The 24,219-nt window shown below is 41.1% G+C and overlaps 1 protein-coding gene across 3 annotated transcripts in view; it reads left to right on the top strand.

Annotated features, from left to right (window-relative positions):
• The window catches only part of AFTPH (aftiphilin), a 67,550-nt gene extending 56,962 nt beyond the window's left edge, over positions 1 to 10,588 (top strand). For 2 of the 3 annotated variants that reach the window (XM_054474967.2, XM_054474966.1), the window contains 2 exons: positions 3,002 to 3,125; positions 9,474 to 10,588. In XM_054474967.2, the coding sequence (XP_054330942.1) occupies positions 3,002 to 3,125; positions 9,474 to 9,621 (272 nt within the window). In that variant the 3' untranslated portion in view covers positions 9,622 to 10,588. The remainder of the gene's footprint in view (positions 1 to 3,001; positions 3,126 to 9,473) is intronic. The other variant, XR_008500553.2, reaches the window with a different exon arrangement.
• Positions 10,589 to 24,219: the final 13,631 nt, after the last annotated feature.

Here is a 24,219-nt window from a genome sequence, read left to right as displayed (position 1 = left end):
ATCACCAGACAGCTGTTGGGGTGCCATAGAGATGCCCATGCCCAGAATGCATAGTGAGAGTCCCTTTCTGTCCCCACTAGTGGCCAGTTTCACAACTAGCCTGGTTCCTGAGAATTCACTGGTTTTGTGCTATTCCACTAGATAGTGCTACCACCGACTTCCAACAGTTGAGCAGCCATGATGGGCTATGGATGGGGGAGACTAACAGTCAGCTCAGAGTGAACCTGGGACCCAGGATGCCCTTCTTGAGATCTGGTTATGGAAATCTGATTCTGCTGCAGGGAAGTTCCAAGGTCATTTGGTATAGAATGACTGGATTCCTCAAATCCAAGCCCCTGGTTATTCTTACTGTTTTCAAGATTTTGCAAGCATATAAAAAACCAATCTGTCTGGTTTTGACTTCAAAATGATATTGTACTATTTACTTAAATTACTTCTAAATTTACATTTGATCTGTGCAGTGACCTGGGTGAGCTAATTTTCTGACATTTTAGAATACTCACTGGGGGGTAGGAGGGACAACCAAAAACATGTATATCTTTTTGTTACTGTATTCCCAAGAATTATTAAGCTCCCATTTTAAATTTGCTCTCAGCTTTGTTTTGTCATAAACTGTATTATAATTTGAATGAGGTCACTGTTTTTCTTTTGGATCCCTAAAAACCTGGTTTAAATTTAATTTTTGGTTACATTTCAAACTCATTTAAAAACCATTCATAGGAGCACAAATAACGTGGCTATATAAAGAAGTACAGAAATGACCTGATAATCAGGCTCAGTGTACACAGCTGCGAGAAGAGCAAGTGGTTTCAGAAGCTTAGAGCTGTAATGGAAGTGAAATCAGCATGGTCAAATGCAGTTCTCATTACTTTGGAGCCTTTTAAATATTTTTGTTCAATATTTTCATTAATATGCTCTAGCTGCTATATAAACTTGATTACTATATATTTGCTTTGGCTTCTTTTTATTGCTATTGGGTTTTGTTAAAAGTTACCATCAAGCTACAGGTATCAGCACCTTCCTTAGTATTCCATTTCACCACTTGCTTGCATTTTTTCTGACTTGTTTCTGGGAAAGTCATTTCGTCTTAGCTTGCGGTTATTTAATTATTTTGTGTGTGAGACTTAGGAGGTTGGCATAGAACTTGGTTGGCTAGCTTTAGTTATGTAACTAAACCATGCCTCATTAAGGCTCTGTTAAAAAAAAAAAAAAAACTTACATTAAAAAAATTACTCTGCAATTATTATAGTAAATAGTTGTCTTGTTTTTGAAAAATCTAATCATAGTTTTGGGGGGTTTTTGGTGTGGTGGTAGTTATTTGGGGGTGTGATTTTGTTGTCTTTTTTTTTAATCTGCCTCTTTACTGTTTGACAGTCAAGTGGCCAGTATTTTATAAACCCAACTAAGTTTTTACTAGCACTTTCCTATTGCCAGTCAGAATGCAGTTATTTATTCTGCCTTATACACTAGACAGCAACTTAAATTTTGTGGTTGCTGGAATCTAGCCTTTAGAGAGGGAGGTACTTTGGGCTCATTTAGTCCCTTTACAGACATATACAATTTTTTACATTTTAATTGCAACCCATATTCTTGTTACAGGAACACAAAGGAAAGTCCTTTTAAAGTATATTTTGAAACCGTACCTTAATGAAATATTGAGAACTTGGGAGAGTCAATATACATTTTCTATAGCCTTCCTCCCTTGTTAGACTTCGTAACTGTGGAAGTCGCTTTTGCTTGTCTGATTTCTGTAAACATCTGAGATCTGTGTTTACTTCTGTAAAGCTGGTTAATAGAAGTCAGTTTCTGATTTTTTAATTTTTTAATATGTTAAGTATCTTAAAAGGAAAAAACTTGTTAATCTAAATATATGCATTTATATATAAGTTATTTATATATAACTTGATCTGCTGATCTTACAGGGCATTTTTTTAAAGAAATAATAAGTAAAAATTTCAGAAGCTCTAAGACATTCTTCCTTAGAATTTTGCTTGGCTGTTACGCCCGGCAACTCATGAACTTTTTTTCTCAAGTTATTTGCTGGTACCAGGAGAGTGTAGGATTAAAAACTTTTTTTTTTACTCTGAATATCTTTATTATCCAAAGTGTAACTTAAGTTTAAAATATTTAAACTGTTCTTTTTAATGTTATTGTTGTCATCATTGCTATAAATCTGTATTACATGAGAAATACACAAAGTTATATGTATTTTAATGAAGTCAGATGGGGGAGATTTTTTAAATCAATTTTTGCAATAAATCTAACCCTCTGAGCTTCCTTTTGAATTACTCTAACAAGATATTTGAACTAATGACTACCAGATTCAGATATGAGACTACAGAAATTAACCCTGTAGACAAGAATTTTCATTTTGTTCAAAAGTAGTACTTTTACTCACCTTTTCTGAAAATCTTTTACCCTCCCTACCTCTAACCTGAAGAAAGAGCTATGTGGTATATGTTTATGATTAGTCCTTAGTCATGATATATTTAAACTAACCAGATCATTTACCATGTTTGAGACTTTATATTAGCTTCTAAATCTTTTTCTGTGGAAGAAAATAGAGAAAAAATAAGGAGGTGAGGAAACGGAAAATTTTAAAAATGAGATTAGTTAATTGAAAAATGGGGTGTCACATCATGTGCATTCTATTTATAAAACATTGATAATTTTATATCACATCCTAATCCAAATTGGGGGAGTTTTCTATAGCAGACAGAAATTTTAGAAGTATTTGGGTAGCATCTGCTGCATAAATGCTAGCTTAAGGATATATTTATTCCAAAATGGAATTTGAAAAGTATTTTCCTATTTTATAAAAACTCCAAAAAGTAGAGTTTATAATTTAAAAAATAAATGCAGTATTGCAGTGTTCTAAAGATATGTTCTGTTTGTAAAAGACTCAGATGTTTACAGAATATTGCCTTTTGCATCTTGGATTGTGGCTAACTGGGTAACCCATTGCAACCTGCCATCACTGACTATCATTTTATACTATAAGGTGTGGATCCGGAGTTGTATGAGTTAACAACTTCTAAGCTGGAAATCTCCACCTCAAGCCTCAAAGTGACTGATGCATTTGCAAGACTCATGTCTACAGTAGAGAAGACAAGCACATCTACCAGGTAAATAAATAGTGTCAATTATACCCACATTTTGAATTCTGAGATAAAACAACCCAAAGGAAAAAGCACGTAAGTTGACAGCATTTCAATATATTATATTACAACTTGCTTTATAAAAGTCAGTGGATGCCCAAGTCCAGAAAATATTATCAAATTATGTTTAAGTATGAACTTTATTAGAACAGGATTATTTCATAAGAGATTGGCCAAGGCTGACAGATGTGGTTTTCTTCCCCCAGCCCCCCCGCCTTCCCTTTGTAGAGACTAATTCTGATTAAGTATTGTGATCATAAAGACATTATAGAAACACTCTCCCTTTCTCTTCATAATTACTGAGAAGATCATCTTTGAGAACCCAGTTTTGTAATCCTGGAGTCACCTAGGCTGATCTTTTTACTTGCAGGCTAAGATGGTTCTTGGAATTTTCATTGACATGCACCTCTGATTTGGGAGGTAAAGCCTTACTTTACCAAGCTTTCTAGAAGCCCCTTCAGAGGCATGGCCTATAGAAGAGCAATTACCATCTCCCTGTGTTGGAACTAAAGGCACGGAATGTCACTCGGGCCATGTGTTTGCGATTCAGAAAATCTTTAGTTTCATATGATTAGGCTAGTACAATCCATTGCTTTGAGTTATTGTTAACCATAAGACTAAGCCAGTTTCTAATAGGAAGATATTATTCTGAACCAGGAAATCACTAGTGCAAAAGCAAATACTGGTTGATTGACATGCCAGCTTTGCTGTCTCAAATCCATGATTCATCAGCATTTTAAAGTGGAACTATTTACCTATTAGTTGCCTACTTTGAAAGAAGTGTTATAGCTCTTTCTCCTGAATAAATACATCCCACTCACATGTTAAATTCAGGTTTATATTTTAAATAGATTCTGTAGAAAGACATCCATTTAAAAAAGCCTTTTTTATTGTGAATAATAAATGTTTATCTCTCTTAACTTTAGCTTGAATTATCATATTGTCTTTTAAACTTTGTGTGCTTTTATTCCCCCAGATTTTTCTTATTGCCTTTAATATTTATAATTATGAAATACATTATTATACATTAGACTACCCTTAACTTTTCCCTAGAATGGCTTTGTAGCATGTAAATCCTTGTTTGTCTGCCAGTTCTCTCCATTGTTCTCATAGCCCCATGTCTTTGCAGTATGCCACCTGGCATTGCCAAAGCCTCCTCTTCAGTGAACCTACTTGTAAATGTGGCTATGTGGATTTTTTCTAATTTTTTTCTCTTTCCAAATAAATCACTTCTTCAAATTGAAACTCCTCTCATAGAAAAAAATGGATGAGAAATTTGTATATGTTAACTAAAAGCTAACACACATTTGACTTAAAAACCAAAAAGGATGCTTTTATTGTTTGGGTTTCCCCCTGCTGTTTTTAGGACAACCCTTTCTGGGACAGTTCTACTCTTTCCTTCCTTTGTTTCCCCTGCAGTCTCACTGACCAAAGAACTATAGAAGTTTTGAAAATCCCAATGATGAGAATTCATTTTGTGCCATTAGGAGGAGCTGTAAACCACGTTAACTTGCTCTCCTAATTCGTTAACTCATCCTTGAAACATGCTGAATCTAGAGAACTCTTCCAAGCCCTATCACTTTAAGAAGCTATTTTCATTTTTTCTCTTGTTCTATACTAACAGGGAATGAACTAATAATGTATCCCGGAGTTAATGTCTGCTAATTCTGTATTGAGTTACTCGCTAGGGCCTGTCCAGCATCATATTTAAAACAAAATAAATTGGAGAGAACAAGTTGCCAACTTCGTATTTTCTGTTTTGAGAAATGTCATTTGAAAATGGTAAAAAATACAAATGCCCACAAGTCTTAAAATACTGTAAAATGTCCCAACGAGTGATTCTCAATTGTACAGAGCAGAGACAGGCTGGTGGCATAATTTCAGAAAGCATTTTTAGTATCTTATTTTTAGGTTTTCTTTCATTTTTCTCTTGAATAAAGTAAACTGCAAAAAATAAAGCTCAGCAAAATCTTCTTGGCTATTGACAGTAAGCAGAAGATAAAGTGAAAAGGCATTGTGATAGACTGTAGGGTAAGAAGGAGTTAAACAGTGGTCAAGGTAGAAGAAATTTGACATGGACCAAACAATATCCAGTACGCTTTACTAAGTGCCTTTGAATGTCTCAGGGAATTTATATGTGCTCTTCTCTTTTGGAACACAAGTTGTGAAAGTGACTTCTCACTTTGAGTTTTTTAAAGAAATACAAGTTCTTAGTTTTAAAATAGTTCCATCTTCTTGCCTACCTTTCCTAATATGGAGGAAAATTACTTCCTATTCTAAATCACTACTAATTAGTGACAGCTAGTTAGTAGCCATAGACCTGACACTGAAGTTTATGCAGGTCAAAGAAATAGTGCCAAAATATAGATCTTTTATTCTTTTTTAGGCCTTTTTATTGAGATAAAAATTTATAATTCACTCAGGTGTTCAATTCACTGGTTTTTAGTATATTCACAAGGTTGTGCAACCATCATCACTATCTAATTCCAAAACATTTTTATCACCCCAAAAAGAAACCCTGTACCCATTAGCAGTCACTCCTTATCCCTCTCGTTCCCCAGGCCCTGGCAACTACTAATCTGCTTTCTGTCTCTATGGATTTGTCTTTTCTGGTTATTTCATATAGATGGAATTCTATAGTCTGCAGCCTTTTGTGTCTCGGTTTTGCTTAGCATTCTGTTCTCAAGTTCATTCATGTTGTAGTATGTATCCGTATTTGTTTTTTGGCTGCATAATATTTCATTGGAAATAGCACATTTTGCTTTTCCATTAATCAGTTGATAATTGGGTTGTTTTCACTTTTTGACTATTATGAGTAATGTTGCTGCTATGAACACTTGTGTATACGTTTTTGTGTGGACAGATGTTTCCAACTCAGTTAGGAGTGGAATTGCTGGGTCATATAGGAACTCTAACTTTTTTGGGGAACTGCCAAACTTTTCCAAAGTGATGGCACCATTTTACATTCCCACCAATAATATACATTCCAAGTTCTCCACATTCTTACCAACACTTGTTATTGGTCTTTTTGGTTATAGCCATCCCAGTGGGTTTGAAGTGGTATCTCATTGACATTTTTGTTTGCATTTCCCTGGTAGCTGATGATGTTGAGCATTTTTTCATGTGTTTATCAACTATTTGTATAACTTCTGTGGAGAAATATCTGTTCAGATCCTTTGCCTTTTTTGGTTTTGTTTTGTTTTAGTAGAGACAAGGTTTCAGTATGTTGCCCCAGGCTGGTCTTGAACTCTTGAGCTCAAGCTATCTCCCTCCTCAGCCTCCCAAAGTATTGAGATAACAGGCATGAGCCACTGTGCCCAGCCATTTGCCTATATTTTAATTGGATAATTTGTCTTTTTATTGTTAGGTTGTAAGATTTTTAAGTATATTCTGGATACTAAGCCTTTATCAGAGAAATGATTTGAAGATATCTTTACCAATTCTGCAGGTTGTCTTTTCATTATCTTGATAGTATTCTTTGACGCACAAAAGCTTTTAATTTTGATAAGATCTAATTTTTCTTGTGATTTAGATGTCATATCTAAGAAATCATTGCCCAATTCGTGGTCACAAAGATTTATACCTAGATTTTCTCCTAAGAGTTTTATAGTTTCAACTCATACATTTAGGTCTTTAATCCATTTTGAATTAATTTCTGTATATGGTATGAGGTAGGAGTCCACATTCATTCTTGTGCAGGTGGATATCCAGTTGTCTGAAAACTGTTGAAACGATTTCCCCCACTGAAAGGTTTTGGCACATTTGTCAAAAACAAAAATTAAAAAACAATTGATCATGTTTTTTTCCTGGACTCTCAATTATATTCCATTGATAAACAGGATAAATCTTCACTAGAGAGAAATAGATCAAAATTAGGTCACTGCCTTTGAGAAATGATCATGATATAACTTTTTATTTTCAAATTCTCCTTAAGTGTTTACGTCTTCCCATATTCTAAGAAGACTAGCTCACACCCATGCACAATGACCATAGATAAATGCACAAACTATGAACTGTGTAAACTTGTTTTTATTTTAAAATATAATTTCATATTGCCTCTGAAATAAGGCAATTGTGTAAAACCCTAGAATAATCTTTACCAACTGTTTCTTAGGTAAAAACTTATTTTTTGCTACCTGTTCCTGTACCCAAATTGCACTCCACAAATGGGAAAGTCCATTTAGGTGCGCATTTATTCACTGTTGTTTTAAATAACCATTTATCATTATAGAAGTAGTAGAGTATATTTTTAGAAAGTTAGGAAATCCAGACCAAAAAAAATTAAAAATGAAAGTATCACATTCTTACCATTCAGGATCACTATAATTCCTTAGTGTAATTCTTTCAGATCTTTTTCTTTGCAAATACATATATTGGGGGGGGGGGTTCCACCAAAAATGAGATTTTAGAGGTCATAGTGAATTGACCTCTAAAATTGACCTAGTCTTAGTCAGTGATCTCTATCTGTCAATTTCAGTGAGTTTTCATTTCATCTACTTAGGCTATATTCAGATTTCTCCAACTATCCTTTCTCGGCTTTGTACAAACCAGTATTCAATTGAAGACTATTGTACCTGGCTGTTGGGGCTCTTATTAACCTTTTAACCTAGCATATCTCCTCATTCCGTTTTCTTATTAACAGTAGCTTGTATAAAGATTAGTATAAGTGTCCTGCAGAATGTCCTAAAAGCTCTGGATTTGTCTGTTTGCTTCCTTCAAGTAATATTTGCTGTGTTCTCTATCTCCCTATTTTCCTGTAAATTGGAAATTATATCTAAAGGCTTGCTGAATTCAGGGTAAATATTTTGGCTAGAATGCATCCTAGGTGTTATATCACATCAGAAGATCCATACATCTGGTTGACTCCATTGTTAGTGGTGCTGAGATTGACGATTGGTGAGAAACTGACCTTTTCCATTATACAGTTCCAGGTTTTCACTTGTCATGTATCTGGTTTTACTTTGGAATGATGCAGATATCCAGTTCCCCATCAAACATCCACATAATAGTTTTGCCACTATTTAAGTGCAATTAAAAATGTAGATTTTCATCAGAAAAAAATGTTGGATTGCTATTCCCTTCTTCTAAGAACCTAGTACTGAATGCAGTATTTGGTTCATCTGCTATATATATGCCTGATGCTTTTTCCCTTTTGAAGAACTTTAGTCCTAAAAGTCGTTGGATTTTTCATTCATTCTACAAAATCTTTTTATTTCAGTCTGGATTCAAAGTGGTAACAGAAAAGTCCTAGGAATAAAAAAGTCTGTAGCTATCCTTCCTTTCTTGCTTTACCTCCTGGCTTCCTGCACCCCATCCAAGGAAAAAGGAAACATTTAGGTCAAAGAAATACCTTGTGTTACATCTAAGAATACCAGCTATCCTTTACCATAAAAGAGAATTAGGCTTTTTATAATGAACAACTTGAAATGATTTTTGGTCTAAAGCGAATAATGTGTACAACTATTCCTTTAATATATTTAATATCCCAGAAAAAATAAAGTTTGAATTGCAATCATGTGCTCAATTTGAGGCTCATTTGGCATTTTCTGTGGCTCACCTGCTGAGTAGACCTGGGTCACCAGGCATTTTCATGTCTGTGCTAGGCACCAAACTGCTTATTTCCCATATCGGGGGCCAGTGCAGCAAAATCCACTTCATCTACAGGACCCATAGGATTTGAGATTTCCCTCTCCCAGAGTTCCGTCCTGCCTGTGTACATGCATAACACCAGCAACCAGCCCTAGTGCTGCTGCTTTTGGACCTGCTGTCTGCATCCCAACAGGCTGAGACTGGGTCTTCTGAGCTGAGAGCTTTCTCTCCTGGAATTCCCCATTGGGGATAAAGAAAGCCTGAGGTTAAAATGACTTAGTCTTTCCCTGGACATACTTTGTTTCAGGCTGAGGTAGTTTTAGGGGGTGGAGGGGCAGGGAAAAATCCAGTTAGGTGGAGTGTTACTAAGGCTTCAGCATTATATTTCTGTTTAGTAACATTTTAAAATTATGCCTGGGTAGATGCTTCTAGCCTAATGTAAAGGCTAGAAAGTATACCAGCTGTCTAGGTACACATGTGAGTATCTGTGTGTGCATGCCTAGCTTTAATGAACATAAATAGGCCACGTGTAACTCTGTATGAGATTTGGCATTTGGCACAGGAAGCACACTACACAAAAGTATTACAAGATTCAGGAACTAGCAGAGGAAAAAATACTCAAGTCCCCACAGATTGCTAACTGTCTACCTTGAGAGTGGATTGTCTCCCATTTTACCTACAGCAAAGTCACATTAACACACTTGTCTTTTTTTCATTTGTCATTAGGAAACCGAAAAGAGAAGAGCACCTAAGTGAAGAAGCTATCAAGGTGATCGCTGGCCTTCCTGACTTAACATTCATGCATGCCAAGGTGTTGATGTTCCCAGCCACGTTAACACCTTCCACAAGCTCTCAAGAAAAAGCAGATGGATAACTGATGTGAATTGGACAGTTTTTATTGCTTTTCCTTTTTTCCATCCCTTCCCTACCATCAAAAGCATACCTGCTCTAATTAAAAAAAAAAAAAAATTCAAGTTCAGCTGATTTGTTGGTAAGCCGCACTAGAAAGGTATACATAGTAATGTATATTTATTTACATACTGAAGTCCTAAATTTATATTAGAAAAATGTAAATAATCGGGGGTAAACATTTTTGAAGATTTATTCTTTTTGTGTTGCTGGGGTGTATACATTTATGTCTTTGTGAAATACACTGGTGGTGTCCTTCTTACAAAACTTTTGAAATAAAAAAAACCTCAAATCTTCACTGTCTGTGAAATCCCCTTCAGTCTTTTCAGATTGCATTGACTGTCCTATTTTTCACATTACATGTCAAATTACTTTTGCTATCACAAATAAGCTCCAAAGTCCCCCATTTAATTTTTTTTTTTTTAAATTTTGTGTATGATGGGTTTCAGATCTGGCTTTTGTTAACATTTTGGGGCTTTTTTAATCTTTTGAATCTGGCGTATTGCTGTTGACCTTTTGCAAGGTACTTAATCAATTGCTCTTTTGTTATAGGGTATGGATCATTGTCAGAACTTGATTGGAGGGGTTTAAAGAGATTGTGTCTGTTTAAAATCAGTTTGATTCGGAGAAGGACCAAATTATATGAATGTCTTACAATGGAATTTACTTGTTACTGATTTTTTTGTTCTATTGTACCACTATTTTTTGAGGATTTTGCACAGTGTAAAATGACATAATCATAGATTGCTATGGTTTAGGCTGTATATACAGTGAAAACTAGGGTTTTAAATGTTTGGGGAAATTCCTATGGAAAAAAGAGAGACATGTAGAAGAACCTCTAACAAGGTTAATGTGCATGCCCAAGGTCTTTTGAAATTTCAGTGTGTAAATTTCCTTTTAGCTTATATAAAAATAAAATAATTTAAAAGAAATTTATCCTGGTGTCTTTGTACTTTGGTATGTGAGGAAAAATGTAATGAGTTTGAATGAGAAGTTTTATTGAATATTAACATATTTCAATCCAGAGAAAAATCTTTGGTAGGGCTTCTACTTTGTTGAAGCCAGGAAGAATTAGAATCTGGCCTATAAGAATTGGATCAGCACTTTTAGTAGCTGAGCTGTTTGTTTTTACATAGAACATGAGATCAGTAAAGAAATTCCCATGATTCATTATAATGTGTCTTCATCAGAGTATTGGCAAGGTTAAATAGGGATTTGTAGGGATTTTTTTTCTTTCCAAGAATATATAAGCGTGAAATGAAGGTAGGCAGAAAAAGTGTAAAAATTTTAGAATATTAGATATTGCTTCAGCAAAAAGTCACGTGACATTGCATCAGGAACAGGCAGTCGGCTGACAGTCGGCCTTATCCACTCTGGGAATGTGCCAGTGGAACTCCTGCACCTCTGTCGTTGGCAGATTCCTGTGTTGCCAGGGGATTACGCTGGCCATTGGAACGCTTGCCTGAGCGTAATGTAAGTATGGTCTGGAGTGACAAGATGCCTATCCGGTCCATATCCCACCATTTCCCTAACTATTTAAAAAAAAAAAAAAAAGTTTGATCTTTTTCAGAGAAACTTTCCTTCAAAACAATCACAAGTTTTTAGTGTCCAGCAAACCTTTTGGATGGAAAAAGATGACTCAGAAAATTCCTTAGCAGAATTTTTCATGTTTCAGTAATTGAAGCATAAAGGGCTACTTCTATAGTACAACTAAATTATAATGGCAAGTTTCACCAACCTAAGTTCACAGCCCACATGTTAACGGTGTTACCAAGAGAAAATTAATCAACTTCTCTGAGCCTGAATTATCCATAAAAATGGGAGTGATCCTACCTCATGAGGTTAATGTATTAAATAATGGATATATTTAATAAGACATTTGTCACATGAGTAAACAGTCAATGAGCGGTAGCCAGAGCATAGCATCAGGGAACTCTGAAAGCTCCTGGAGTCCCAGTAGGTTCAAGAAGCAGACACAGGAGAAAGGGTCACTAAATAATAATAGAGTAACTTGGCATTTTAAAATTGTTAAGTGGGCCTTCATCATGAAAGTGGCTTATTTTAATGACTCAGATATTTCATCTTATAACCACTTTTAGATAAGCCAGACTTTCCTTTTGTTGTTGTATTGGTCTTTGATGATTTCATAACAGGTACATTAATATTGGATCATCATAACTTAAAGTTAATGCTTCAGTCCTGAAGACCAAACAATGGTCAGCTTTGTGCCAGACCAGGTTTAAACTATACAATAGCAGTGGCTGGCAGGAAGAGCTTTGAGCACCTTCTTGGGATCTCAGCTAAGGGGCAGCCTGTCGCTTACAAGCTTGTCTTGGTCATCAGCAGCTGCACATCTGTCTTAAAGTCAACCAGGAAGATCCTGCATAGTTAAGAGGGGAAGAAACTAAGGAGTAGGACCCCCAAAAGGCCAAAGCCTACACTGGGGTTCAGCAAACAGCTTTGGGTCCTCTATGTCTTAAAACCAGCTCATTCATCCCGCAGCTTCATCCCACTGGATGCCCAAGTCCTGAGAGCCATACATAATTCCCCAGGTTAATCCAAGCCAGACTGAGAAGCATGGGAGAAAACTTTCCTAAGTTGAGTCACATCAGTACTATTTTTATGAGTCTTTTTTTTTTTTTAATAGAGAAACTTGTTTTTCCCTCTTCATGATTGTGTTCTTTACGTAGAATTTGTCATCTTTTTATTCCTTCATGTTTATTGAATCAATTAGGATTAGGCTTGGCTGTGAGTAACAAAAACCCAAAATACTGCATTTCATGTAATAAGACTTATCCTTTTGTCACATTTTAACTTCTCTGAAATTAGAATGTGTCATACAATTGGATGGGTTGTCTTTAGTTGGCAGCGGTTTCTTTTTCTGAGCAACGTATTAAGTAATGCTACCTTACAACCAATGATAGAGTAGATGAAAATGGTAATGGTGGCTTAAACAGTAGAATTTTATTTCCCTCCTGTAAAATGCTGGAAGAAAACAGTCTGGGGCTGGTAAGGGGCTTCATATGATCACCTCCTGAAGTCCTTACTAGCTTGTTCCATCATCCTCAACACATGGTTTCTACCCTCTGGTCCAAGGTGGCCGTTAAGGTTATGGCCTTCATGCCTATATTCCAGCTATCAGGGTAGAAAGAGTGAAGAAGGGATTCTCCTTCCCATTAAGGACACTTTCCATAGGGCATACACAGTATTTCCAGTTATAATCTATTGGCCAGAACTTCATTGCAGGTTCCTATCTAGCTGCAACAGAGGCTGGGAAATACCTCTATTCTGGGTGGCCATCTAAAAGAAGGGGAGTCCAGTTGTAAGGAAGGAGAGAAGAGATCACGTAGGGCAGCCAGTAGTCAGCCACACCTATTTTTTATTTCTCAGCTCATAAACATACTTCCTTGAGATAAAGTAATGCATAGAGAAATGAATTCCAAGATCATTTTCTCAGGCTGCAATGCCTCAGGCTAGATTTGTTGCCTTCCTGATGCTTTTCCAAAAGGGAAAGGATGTATAGAGGGCAGTACAGGATTTCCTGGGACCATGGAGGAACAAGTGCTAAGACAAGTCCCGGGTGGAAATAGGGGCAGCCTGATGAGATGAAAGGAACGCTGAATTGGAGTGGGAGTTGTGTGTTAAATACAGCCCTGCCACTAATCAGCTGTAAGATCTTCGATAAATCCCTTTTTTAAGCACCAGGTACTTCATAAAATGAGGGATTGGCGTCTACAGAATCAAAAACTAAGGTAGGAGAAAACCTTAAAGAATAGAATTTTACGGCTGGAAGATCAGCTGGTCCAGTGCTTTCCAACTACTCCCAGGAGCCCCGTAGCAGTGCCAGGAGGCCTTGGCACCTACAGTCAGAGTGTGTCCAATAATAACACACTGGGCTTATATATTTAGGGAGGGGAAAGGTGATTGCAGAAGATTTCATGTAATAAAAACGTTCCATTGCTACCAAAAGTTGAAAACCAAAGATGACTCAATACTCATAGCTGAAGAAATTGAAGCCTAAATAAGAAAACTGACTGGCACATCATTACATATCTATAACCAGGGGCAGGACCTGAACCCAGTTTCCCTGACTCTTGGCTTTTTTGTTTATACCCTCCTGCATCCCCACCCCCACCCCCACCCCCACCCCCGTTCTGAATAGCTGGCTGGCCAGCTTTTGCCTGAACATTTGCAGGGACACTGCATGGGCTCAGGACTTCACCAGGAAGTCTCCTTGCCCACCTCCAATGCACACATGTACACACACACACACACACACACACACACGCTTGGTTGGCAGCATAGATTGTTAGGACCTTGAGCGGAAACCTGGTTTCCCATAACCGGTTGCTCATTGGTTCGAGTTACCTTCTCTCAAGCTGCAGGGATGAACCTAGACTCTTTCCCATGAATATCTGAAGATCATTATCATGCTCCTCCTTCTACCAAACCTCCCGTGATGACATGGTTTCCAGGCCTTCCTTACAAACATTATTCTTTTCTGGACATTGTCCAGTTTGCCAAAGTTCCTCCTAAAATGTGCTCCCCTGACAGAGCCAGAGGTCATCTCTTCACTGGCATGGGGCTCAGGTTTATTTCAGGCACTACTTTTAATGTAGCCTAAAATTGCGTTACAGTTTATGGCAATAATATTGCCTCTTTAGCTCACTGTGTGAACAGCCTTTTACCCCTAACTGCCGTCAAACCAGATTTTCTTCTCTCATCTCTCATCTCCTGGTGTCACTTGAGTTTTTTGAGCCTAAAAGCAGGGTTTTATATTGATCATTTTTCAGCATTTTTTGTCAGCTTTAGACCATTGTTTCAGCCTGTTCATCTCATCAAATCTTCATTGTACCATCAACACACAGACTTTGCCCTCCTTCCTCTGCTCTGTCATCCACAGATTGATAAACATCCTTCATAATCCAAATCACTGACACAAAATGTTGACCAGTAAAACATCCAGTGTGCCAGTAAGACCCTGGGTGCGGCTTCTCAACCCAGTGATGCCCACATTTCTTCATCTTGCCCACCAGTCATAAAAACAGGTGAAGCCTTGCCAAATCCAATCACATTACACCTGTGGCATCTCATGGGCCATCCTGAGCATTTCTACAGATGCTCCCCAAAACCTCATGCAGCTTGAACATTTCTGTGACTGCCCGGCATGGTGGCACACACCTGTAGACCTGGTTACTCATAAGGCCCAGGCAGGAGGATCACTTGAGACCAGGAGTTCGAGACCAGCCTGAGCAACATAGGTTGGAGTGCAGTGGCAAGATCTTGGCTCACTGCAACCTCCACCTCCTGGGTTCAAGCGATTCTCCTGCCTCAGCCTCCAGAGTAGCTGGGATTACAGGCGCATGCCACCACCCCCAGCTAATTTTTGTATTTTTAGTAGTGACAGGGTTTTACCATGGTCAGGCTGGTCTCGAACTCCTGACCTCATGATCTGCCTGCCTCGGCCTCCCTAAGTGCTGGGATTACAGGTGTGAGCCACCGCGCCCGGCTGAGATTCCATCTTTAAAAAAAAAAAAAAAAAAAAAAATCTGACTAGTTCTCCAAAAGAAGCATAAGGATGATAAAACAAGTAGAAGATAAAATGACATCTACTCAGGATGGGAGATTAAATGAGGATGATCCATATCATCACTGACATATAGAAAGCCCTCAATAAACAACTTTTTATCTTCATTCATCCAGATCAGTCTTCTGTCATTGATGATGCAGATAGGAGGCTGATAGGAGGAGGATATGGCTTCTCAAAGTTGCCCTTAAGGGATCTGCTTTGTTTCAGTTGTCTATCATTTCAGTTATCTTTTCAGCCTGGACCATCTGTGAGAATACTGCATATCACTTTACATAATGTTATTATTTTAAATTTACCTCTTTCAAAAACTGCTCCCTTCCTTCAGTTTTCAAAAACCAGGATTTAGGGAACAAAATACTGGTCACTGTTATTGTCAACTGTGACTTCAAAGCCTTTCACTTGCTCACTCCCAGCTCTCCTTTTGACCAGAGCTCATGCTCCTCTCCTGCCTCACCATCCCTCTCCTGAAGGTCAGGGACTAGGGAGGGTCAGGAAGACCAAAAGGGTCAAGGAGGGAAAATAAGGAGATCTTTTGTGATCTGTGCTGTGTCTACCTTAGAAGAGGGGCTGCTGTCATCTCCTTCCCAGTGTTTCCGCTACAGAATCCTTGATCGAAACAGCTAATGATGATCTCAGTGGAGATCCTCATCTTTGCCTCTCCCCAGAGCTCTGCGCGCCACCCCCCTACCTTTTTTTTTTTTTTTTTTTTGAGACAGTCTCTCACTCTGTCGCCCAGGCTGGAGTTGAGTGGCACAATCTTGACTCACTGCAACCTCCGTCTCCCAGGTTCAAGCAATTCTCCTGCCTCAGCCTCCCAAGTAGCTGGGACTACAGCTGTGTGCTACCAAGCCCAGCTAATTTTTGTACTTTTGGTAGAGATGGGGTTTCACCATGTTGGCCAGGCTGGTGTCAAACTCGTGGCCTCAAGTGATCCGCCCACCTTGGCCTCCCAAAGTGCTGGGATTACAGGCATGAGCCACGCGCCTAGCCCTGCACCACTATTCTGACAGCCCTATGGCCATCCCCACCTAGATGTCCCCAAGACACTCCTGCAATTAAACATGTGTACCACAAAAGCTTGTGCTCACAGCCTTCCAGCCCTCCACCTGACCCCACCATGCCCCTGGCCTTAGGATCGCCCTTGCTCCATTTGCAACACTTCAGGTTCACTCTCAGCCTGCTCCCCTTCCTTACCCCTAATCCTATTGGCCTGAAGTCCTGTCAATGACACCTCCTAAGTATCCATTGCCTTTCTCTTCAAGCCTTCATCATCTTTACATGATTATTGTAACAGCCTCACACTGACCTTCCTCTGCCCGTCCCACCTCCAATTTAACCTTCCACTATGCCAATGGAATGCTCTTTTCCTGTTGAGCATCCTTCATGGCACCCCCTTACCCTCTGGACAGTCAGCTCCTTGGCAGGTTCTACAGCACTGGGATCGTCCTCTCTGCATAGAGGCTCCCGCCTGGCCTACCAGCTCCTTGCTAGTTACCAAATGCCCACTGAGGGCTGGCTCACGCTCATCGTCTCTTAGGAAAACCCTTTCTCACCAGCCAGCCAGCCTCATTTCCTCAGGGAGCCTTTCTGGGCCACCCCCACAGACAGAGCTGGCTCTCTAGCCTCTGCGATTGCTTGGCAAATCTCTCTGATCATGTAATGCTAATCATAAAACTACTTCACATTTATTAAGAGCTCTGCTGAGTGCCAAGTACTGGGCCTCACACACATTCTCTCTTAATGCTCACAGTAACCCTAAAAGGTACCTGAACTCATCTCCTGATAAGGAGACCAAGACGGGACATGATGTCACTTCCCCCAAGGTCATAGAGCCAGGAAGCAGAAAAGTCTTGAGCCCAGATCTGAAGGATCACAGAGCCTGAACACTTAGCCACAGAGCATCAGCCTCAGTGGGATGAGGGCTGTTATGTCACCTCTCACCTTGCTTCCTGATGACGGATTTACTTGTCTCTCTCCCTCAGGCCATGAGCTCCTTGAGAGCAGGGACTGGATCTGGCTCATGTTTGTCCCCTGTCCTCTGGCACAGTGCCTGCTGCATGGGCTGACTTTCATTTTGTTTGCTTCCTAAACCAGTTTATACATAAGCCCCTCAGGGGAATGTACGGGGACCCTTCCTGAATCTGTGCTTTGCCTCTGCCTGCAAACATTGCGACCCTCACCTCAAGCGCTGTCCAAATTTTCCCCCAAAATATCATATTCTATCAATCACTGACTCAGTTCTCCAAGCTCTGAAGCAACCCCCCAAACCCTTCAGTTTTCATTCTGCCAAATGCTGTTTGTTTCTGTTGGCTTTTGCCTCAATCCCTGCCTTGTGTAACCAGCAGGTAAGAACTGGATATGGGGTGATCCTACTCCTGGGGTACAGCTCTACAGCCCACAGCACCAGGAAGCCCCTAGTTGAAAAGTATGTACACAGCTCTGTAGGAGAGACCCCTGAACCTAGGACCCATCCTGACCATTCCTCCTAGGGTGCCCTGAGTGGATGGTTGGAGGAAATCAGTAAAGATGCCTCTCAGTTGCCGAGTGTGATACCACAGGAGCACCTGAAGGCATGCTCCCTAAGGAAACCTGCCCTACCCACTGTCAGCCTCATCACACCCCACCCCCAGCCTTTTATTTTTCTCTGTTATCCAAAGCAAGACTTCCAAGTTTGGGCTGGAGGTGGTGCAGGAAGGGTAGGTGGAGCTGCTCCTGACTTTGTAGCTCTGGGACCAGGCTTCCCAACATGGCCCAAGGACCCCCAAACCCAGCAGGATTACTGCCAAAGCAAGCCACACTGGGTGCTCTCCTTCCGTTAATAAATTCAAGTCATGTAGCCTGGGCACGGTGGCTCACACCTGTAATCCCAGCGCTTTGGGAGGCTGATGCAGGAAGATGGCTGAAGGCCAGGAGTTCAAGGCCAGCCTGGGCAACATAGTGAGAGCCTGTCTCTATAAAAATAATTTTTTTAGACAGAGTCTTGCTCTGTTGCCCAGGCTAGAGTGCAGTGGTGCAATCTTGGCTTACTGCAACATCCACCTCCCAGGTTCAAACGACTCTCCTGCCTCAGCCTCCCAAGTAGCTGGGACTACAGGTGTGCACCATCACATCCAGCTAATTTTTATATTTTTTAGTAGAGATGGAGTTTCACCATGTTGGCCAGGTTGGCCTTGAACTCCTGACCTCAGGTTATCCGCCCGCCTCAGCCTCCCAGAGTGCTGGGATTACAGGCATGAGCCACTGTGCTCAGCCAACAATTTTTAAAAATAAATAAATTTAAACCACAGCTTAAAAGAGACCCTCAGCTGAATGGAGACATTTTACCAAAATCAGTATTTTTACTCAGTGGGAGGAGAGAAGTGTTGCCTAAGGACTGTCCAACTCCTCATAGAACACTTTAGTCCCAAGAAGCATCAGGGGAGTGGGGTTGCAATTTATTTCACTTTATTTCTGCTGAGTTGCCTTGGGAGTCTGAACTTTGATCTGGGTGGGAATCAGAATGGCACGGGTCAGTTCGAGCTCTTGTCAGATAAAATGTTCTCCCTTGGCTCAAAGAAGAGGCCTGAACTCCCTTCCCGTTAACCTAATATCTGTCTCGGCACCCCTATTCCACGGTGATCCCTTCTCCCCCACCCTATTTAATCACCTTTCCTGGCCACTGCTGTCCTGGCCATGCAGCAACAGCTACAACCCAGAAGACAGGCAGGTGTTGCTTCCCTTCAGCTACTATCTTGCAACTCCCTCTTAATTTACAAACTGTTTGCTGTTTCAGATGTTTGGAAAGAAAACGCCTTAGTCAGCAGCCCTAGAAAGCCTCATTTTCAGTAAAATCTGGACACTTCTTTTCCACCCCAGGGTTGTGGTTTTTTTTTTTTTTTTTTTTGGCTGGAACCTAACATCTGTGAGGCAGACAGGACCACATGGGCTCTGTGTCACCAGACACCTGTTGAAAGGATGTAATCGGGTAGAAAATCTGGGCAGAGCCCACCGGTGACAGCTGGTATTTATCTAATATCAGCCTCCACTTACAGGGAAATGGACGGCAACCCAGCACTAACAGAAGAGCAAAGAGAAGAAAAGGTGATGGGTCCGAGCTGCAAATGCTCCTGGGGACCTGCTGGGAATCCCTTTCCCCACTGACTGACAAGAAACCCAAAGGTGCTTGAAGACACGATGGTTTTCTCTGCCGAAGAGGAGTGGCTGCCACGACAGTATACACCTCCACGAGGCTGACCTCTGGGGAGAGGGTCCTTCCAGGCACATCCGTAAAACGACACACCTGTCAATCTGCCTGAGTTTTCATGGTCTTGTGGTGTGCTTCTGAAGGATCACGAAAGAAAGGGCATGCGTGATTTTAGATAATCATTTCAACATGGGGCTTGGTAGAAAACAAAACTTCTAACTGGAACTGTGTTTTATGCATGAGGCAGCTCTGGGGCCCTGCCAGCTCACGGCTTGCCTAGGCCACTGTCCTCAAACATGCACCAGCCTCAGGACATGAGGAATCCTGAGCCCTCGAGGTCACAGAAGAGGTGGCCTGTGCATCGCTCCTGGAAAAGAGGCAGAAAAGTGGCAGCCAGAGTTCGAATGAGGGCACCGCCACTTCTGTTGTGAGACCATGGACCAGTATGTAAAATGTGGCTAGGAATTAAAGTAAAAAATACCAAAACAGCCTATTTAGGGGAGTTAGAGATAACTCATTGTCTTCGTCTGTTTGGCTGCTACAACAAAATACATTAGACTGGATGATTTATAAACAACAGAAATGCGTTGCTTACGGTTCTGGAAGCTGCAAAGTCCGAGATCAAGACGCCAGCAGACTCCGCCTCTGGTAAAGGTGCACTCTCCGCTTCGCAGATGCCTTCCTACAGCGTCCTCACCCGGAGGAAGGGACAAGCAAGCTCCCAGGCCCCTTTTATAGGAGTATTAATCCCACTCACAAGGGCTCTGCCGTCGTGGCCTAACACCTCCCAGGTGCCCCAACTCTTAACACCACCACATTGGGGATTTGGTTTCAACATATAAATTTTGAGGGAGACACAAACATTCAGACCAGAGCACTAAACCCTTAGCACATGAATCTCCATAGGGTATAACAGCAACATCAACAACCACTTAGCATAGCACTTGGAAATAGTAAGTGCTCAATAAATGTTAGGTGTTATTGTTTAGGGCACCAAGATCTTAGTGAGTATCTATAATGTATACTGCCTGGGTTGGGAGCTTTTTAGGGCATTAGGGTATTTAAGATGCAGCACCTGATTCAAAGAAATAATTATGGACCATCAGGTCAGCTGTTCACGATCAAATGATTATGAGCAACCTACTCGACTTAATGATGAGGCTACAGAAGTAAGCCCCATCAGGAGAATGGGAAGGGGCTCAGTTTGGGTAGACAGCCATGTGGCCCAGAATCACCCAAAGATACCTCAGAGGGATCTCATAGGCATGTCCATAAAAGGTGACCCTTGGCAACCTGTCCACATTTTTAATTGTCTTATGATGGGCCCATGTTTTTAATTGTCTTGCGGTGGCCTGCAAGATGGGTGGGATGTGAACATGTGCAGAGGGAGTGATCAGCCAGGGCCCATCCTGGGAAGTAAATCCCAACAAAGACTATCCATCCATCCATTCATTCAACTTCTATTAAGCACCTACTATGTGCCAGGTGCTTGTGTGTTCCATCCCAAACTCACAGAGAGTGTTCACCCTTGGGTTTGTCAAACATCTGGTACCTGGCCAAGCCCAGGAAGGTGAGTGGTGTCCTTTAGGGGATCTCATCTTCCTCCCTCGAGCCATCCCTAACTTCAAATATCTTAGATTTTGTTTACTCGTTTATTTTACTGAAATTTTTTAGAATAAATTATGGACATTCTCCCACGTCACCCACACACACCAACACCATATCCAAAATAAAGGGATGATTTTCCATATCTAACCTCACCACTGTTATCACACCTAAGACAGTTAAACATAATTTCTGACTCCCGTTTGAAATGGAGTCTATATTTGAATTCCCCCAAATGTCCCTAAAATGTCTTTTATAGTTTGCCTGTTCAAACCAGGGGCTGCTCGAGGAAAATACATTTCATTTGGTTGTATGTTTCTTTTCATCTAGAACAGTTCTCCCATCTTTTTCTTTTTCTTTATAATTTCAACTTTTATTTTAGATTCAGGGGGTACATGTACAGACTTGTTACCTGGGCATATTGTATAATGCTGAGGTTTGGGGTATAAATGATCCTGCCACCCAGCTGGTGAACACAGTATGCAACAGTTAGTTTTTCAACCCTTCCCCTTCTCCCTCACTCTCCTCTCTAGTAGTCTCTGGTATCTATTGTTGCCATCTTTATTTATGTCCATAAGAACCCAATGTTTAGCTCCCACTTACGTGAGAACATGTAGTATTTGGTTTTCTGTTCACATTAATTTGCTTAGGATTATGGCTTCCAGCTACTCCTAGGTTGCTGCAAAGGACATGATTTCATTCTTTTTTATGGCTGCACTTTTATTTTTCATTACATGGCTTTTTTGAAGAGATCAGGCTAGTTGTCTTGTAGAATGTCCCACATTCTGGATTTATCTGATTGTCTCCTCCTAGTGTCATTTAGCTTATCCCTCTATCCCCTATGCTTCCTCTCATGGTATCCATAAGCATGGGGGTGCTCAACAACCTCATCATCCAGAAACACCCCAGCAGTGGGAACTGACCCTGTGGGTCATCACTCCTACTGGGCTATCCCAGCCCCATCAGGATTGGTCACCTGGTACCCAGTCCTCCTTCCTCACAGGGGCCTTTCTCAGACCTGTGCTGAACTCCCTCCCTCCCCACTTCAGCCTCTGCTGGAAGAAGCCTTTCCTGACCATTCACTGAAAGTGTGCCCCTCAACCTTCTCTAGATCCCAGCCTACTGTATTTTTCTTTTTATTACACCATATCATCCAAGATACATTTACTGTTTATTTTGTGTTCTCTGTCTCTCCTGCCAACACTGTAAACTTAATTAGGACAGGGACCATTATTGCCACAATCACTACTCTATCCCCAGTGCCTAGAACAGCTTCTCATACAAAGAAGGCACCTCATAAACCTTGAATGAATGAGTGTATGAACGAATGGGCCCTATGGCTAATAATCGAATTCTAAGTACACCATCTACCCCAAGTAATATTGTTTGAGGCTATTATCTTCCCAGAAACACATACAAAATTCTGAAACTACACTTAACCTTAAGCAGGGGAAAAACCACATCATCTGTGAACAGCAACAAAGTCTCCCTGTGCAAGTTGTCTGGTCTTCCAGCCCTCAGGCCCACCCCGCCCTCTCCACCAGACTTTGGGCAACTCCTGGATCACTCAACCCAGGGTGAATCCAGGGCCACTTGGCCATAAATCCAGGGCCACTTGGCAATAAATACATAAATTTAGTTTCACTCAGCAAATATGAGCCCTATGAATTACAGCACTTGGCTTGGAGGATGATTTCTTTTGTCTGATTTTTTTCTAAGTTGAGTCTACTTTTTTCCTCCTTTTTCTTTCTTAGTCTTCAAATGCTGAACAAGTTCTGCATTCAACTCCCAGCCAAGTTTTGTAGCTTGGAGCTGGCACTGAGCCAGAGGGCCCGGGCAGAGGAATCAAGGAGAGTCCCCGGAGCCAGGGTGCAAGCTGGGGTACAACCCACCCATGAGCAAAGGAGCAGGGCTAGCTTGTGTTTTGTTGGGATCAAACCAACAAATGAGACATGGCACAGTGCACCATCTAAAATGGAGCTTCTCACCCTGGCTCCCAGGGAGCCCAGGAACCCCCTGAAACTGTGCAACATCTTGTGAATATTTGCTTCTAAGCACCTTTCTGGGGAGAGGACCTGTAGCTTTCATCAGTTTCCCAAGGGAGTTTGTGACATCCTCACTCTACCCCCAAAAAGAAGGGTAAGAAAAACACAGTGTCCGGCAGCTTTTCGGATACAGGATCAAAATTGTGTGAAACTCCTGCTGTGCCCGCACCTCACCCAGGAGCTCAGGCTCATTTAGGAGACAAGGCCCGATTGAAGGAGGCAGGTTCGGGTTTTGTTTTATTTTCTTTTGCTGAGTTATCATTTCTTGAGAGCTTCCTGTATGCACAGCACAATATTAAGCTCTATGACAACAACAATAATAGCTAGCTCTCAACCCAGCACTTAGCGCCAGGCCCTGTTCAGGGTGTTTTCTGTGTATTTGCTCATTGAATCTCCCAAGAGTCCTAAGAAATAGGTACCATTATTCTCATCTCAGTTTACAGATGATAAAACTAAGGCACAGAAAAGGAACTTGCCCCAAAACGCATGGCAGGACAGATCTGAAACCAGAGGGTCTGGCTCCAGGTCCATGTGCCTATAGGACCTCTCAAGCTCTGTTATTTCATTGGAACCTATAATTACCTCCAAAGTATATAGTCTTGTTTTCTCCGTTCTACAGGTGATAACACTGAGGTTGAACAACTTGCCCTAGGTCACCTCATGCTTTACACACCTCTCACTGTGAGACTGACAACCAGAGAACAGTCAAAGGAATTCAGAGGGGGTCATTCCAGGAAGGGGAGACAGGGGAAGAGTCAAGCAGCGGCGGTGGGAATCTGGGAGGTCATGGAGCTCAAGTGTGTGTGCCTGAAAAACCGTTCCCCGCGTGCTGAGGAGCAGCCAAGCCTCCTTCCAGAGCCCTCAGCCCAGGAGAGGTGGCTTACAGTCCACAGGTGGAGAAGGAGTCTTAGGCTCAAGGTTAACACCCACTCTCATTCCCTGTTCTGCATCAAAGTCACGGGGGTCACCCAAGGAGCACATTCTATGGTAGAGAGAGATTAACAGGGCATCCTCCCAGCAGCCCCTGTTCCCTGGGCCAGCTGTCCCGCTGTCATTGACCCGGTCCCTATTTACAGTTCAGTAGCAGAGGCGTATGACTCAGGGACAGAGGGAATCCCCACGGTGCCAGGCCTCAGGCCA

The sequence above is a fragment of the Pongo pygmaeus genome, chromosome 12 (genome assembly GCF_028885625.2).
Source record: "Pongo pygmaeus isolate AG05252 chromosome 12, NHGRI_mPonPyg2-v2.0_pri, whole genome shotgun sequence".
NCBI lineage: Eukaryota > Metazoa > Chordata > Mammalia > Primates > Hominidae > Pongo > Pongo pygmaeus.
The sequence above is the reverse complement of the archived record's forward strand: the minus strand, read 5'-3'. Positions and strand labels throughout refer to the sequence as shown.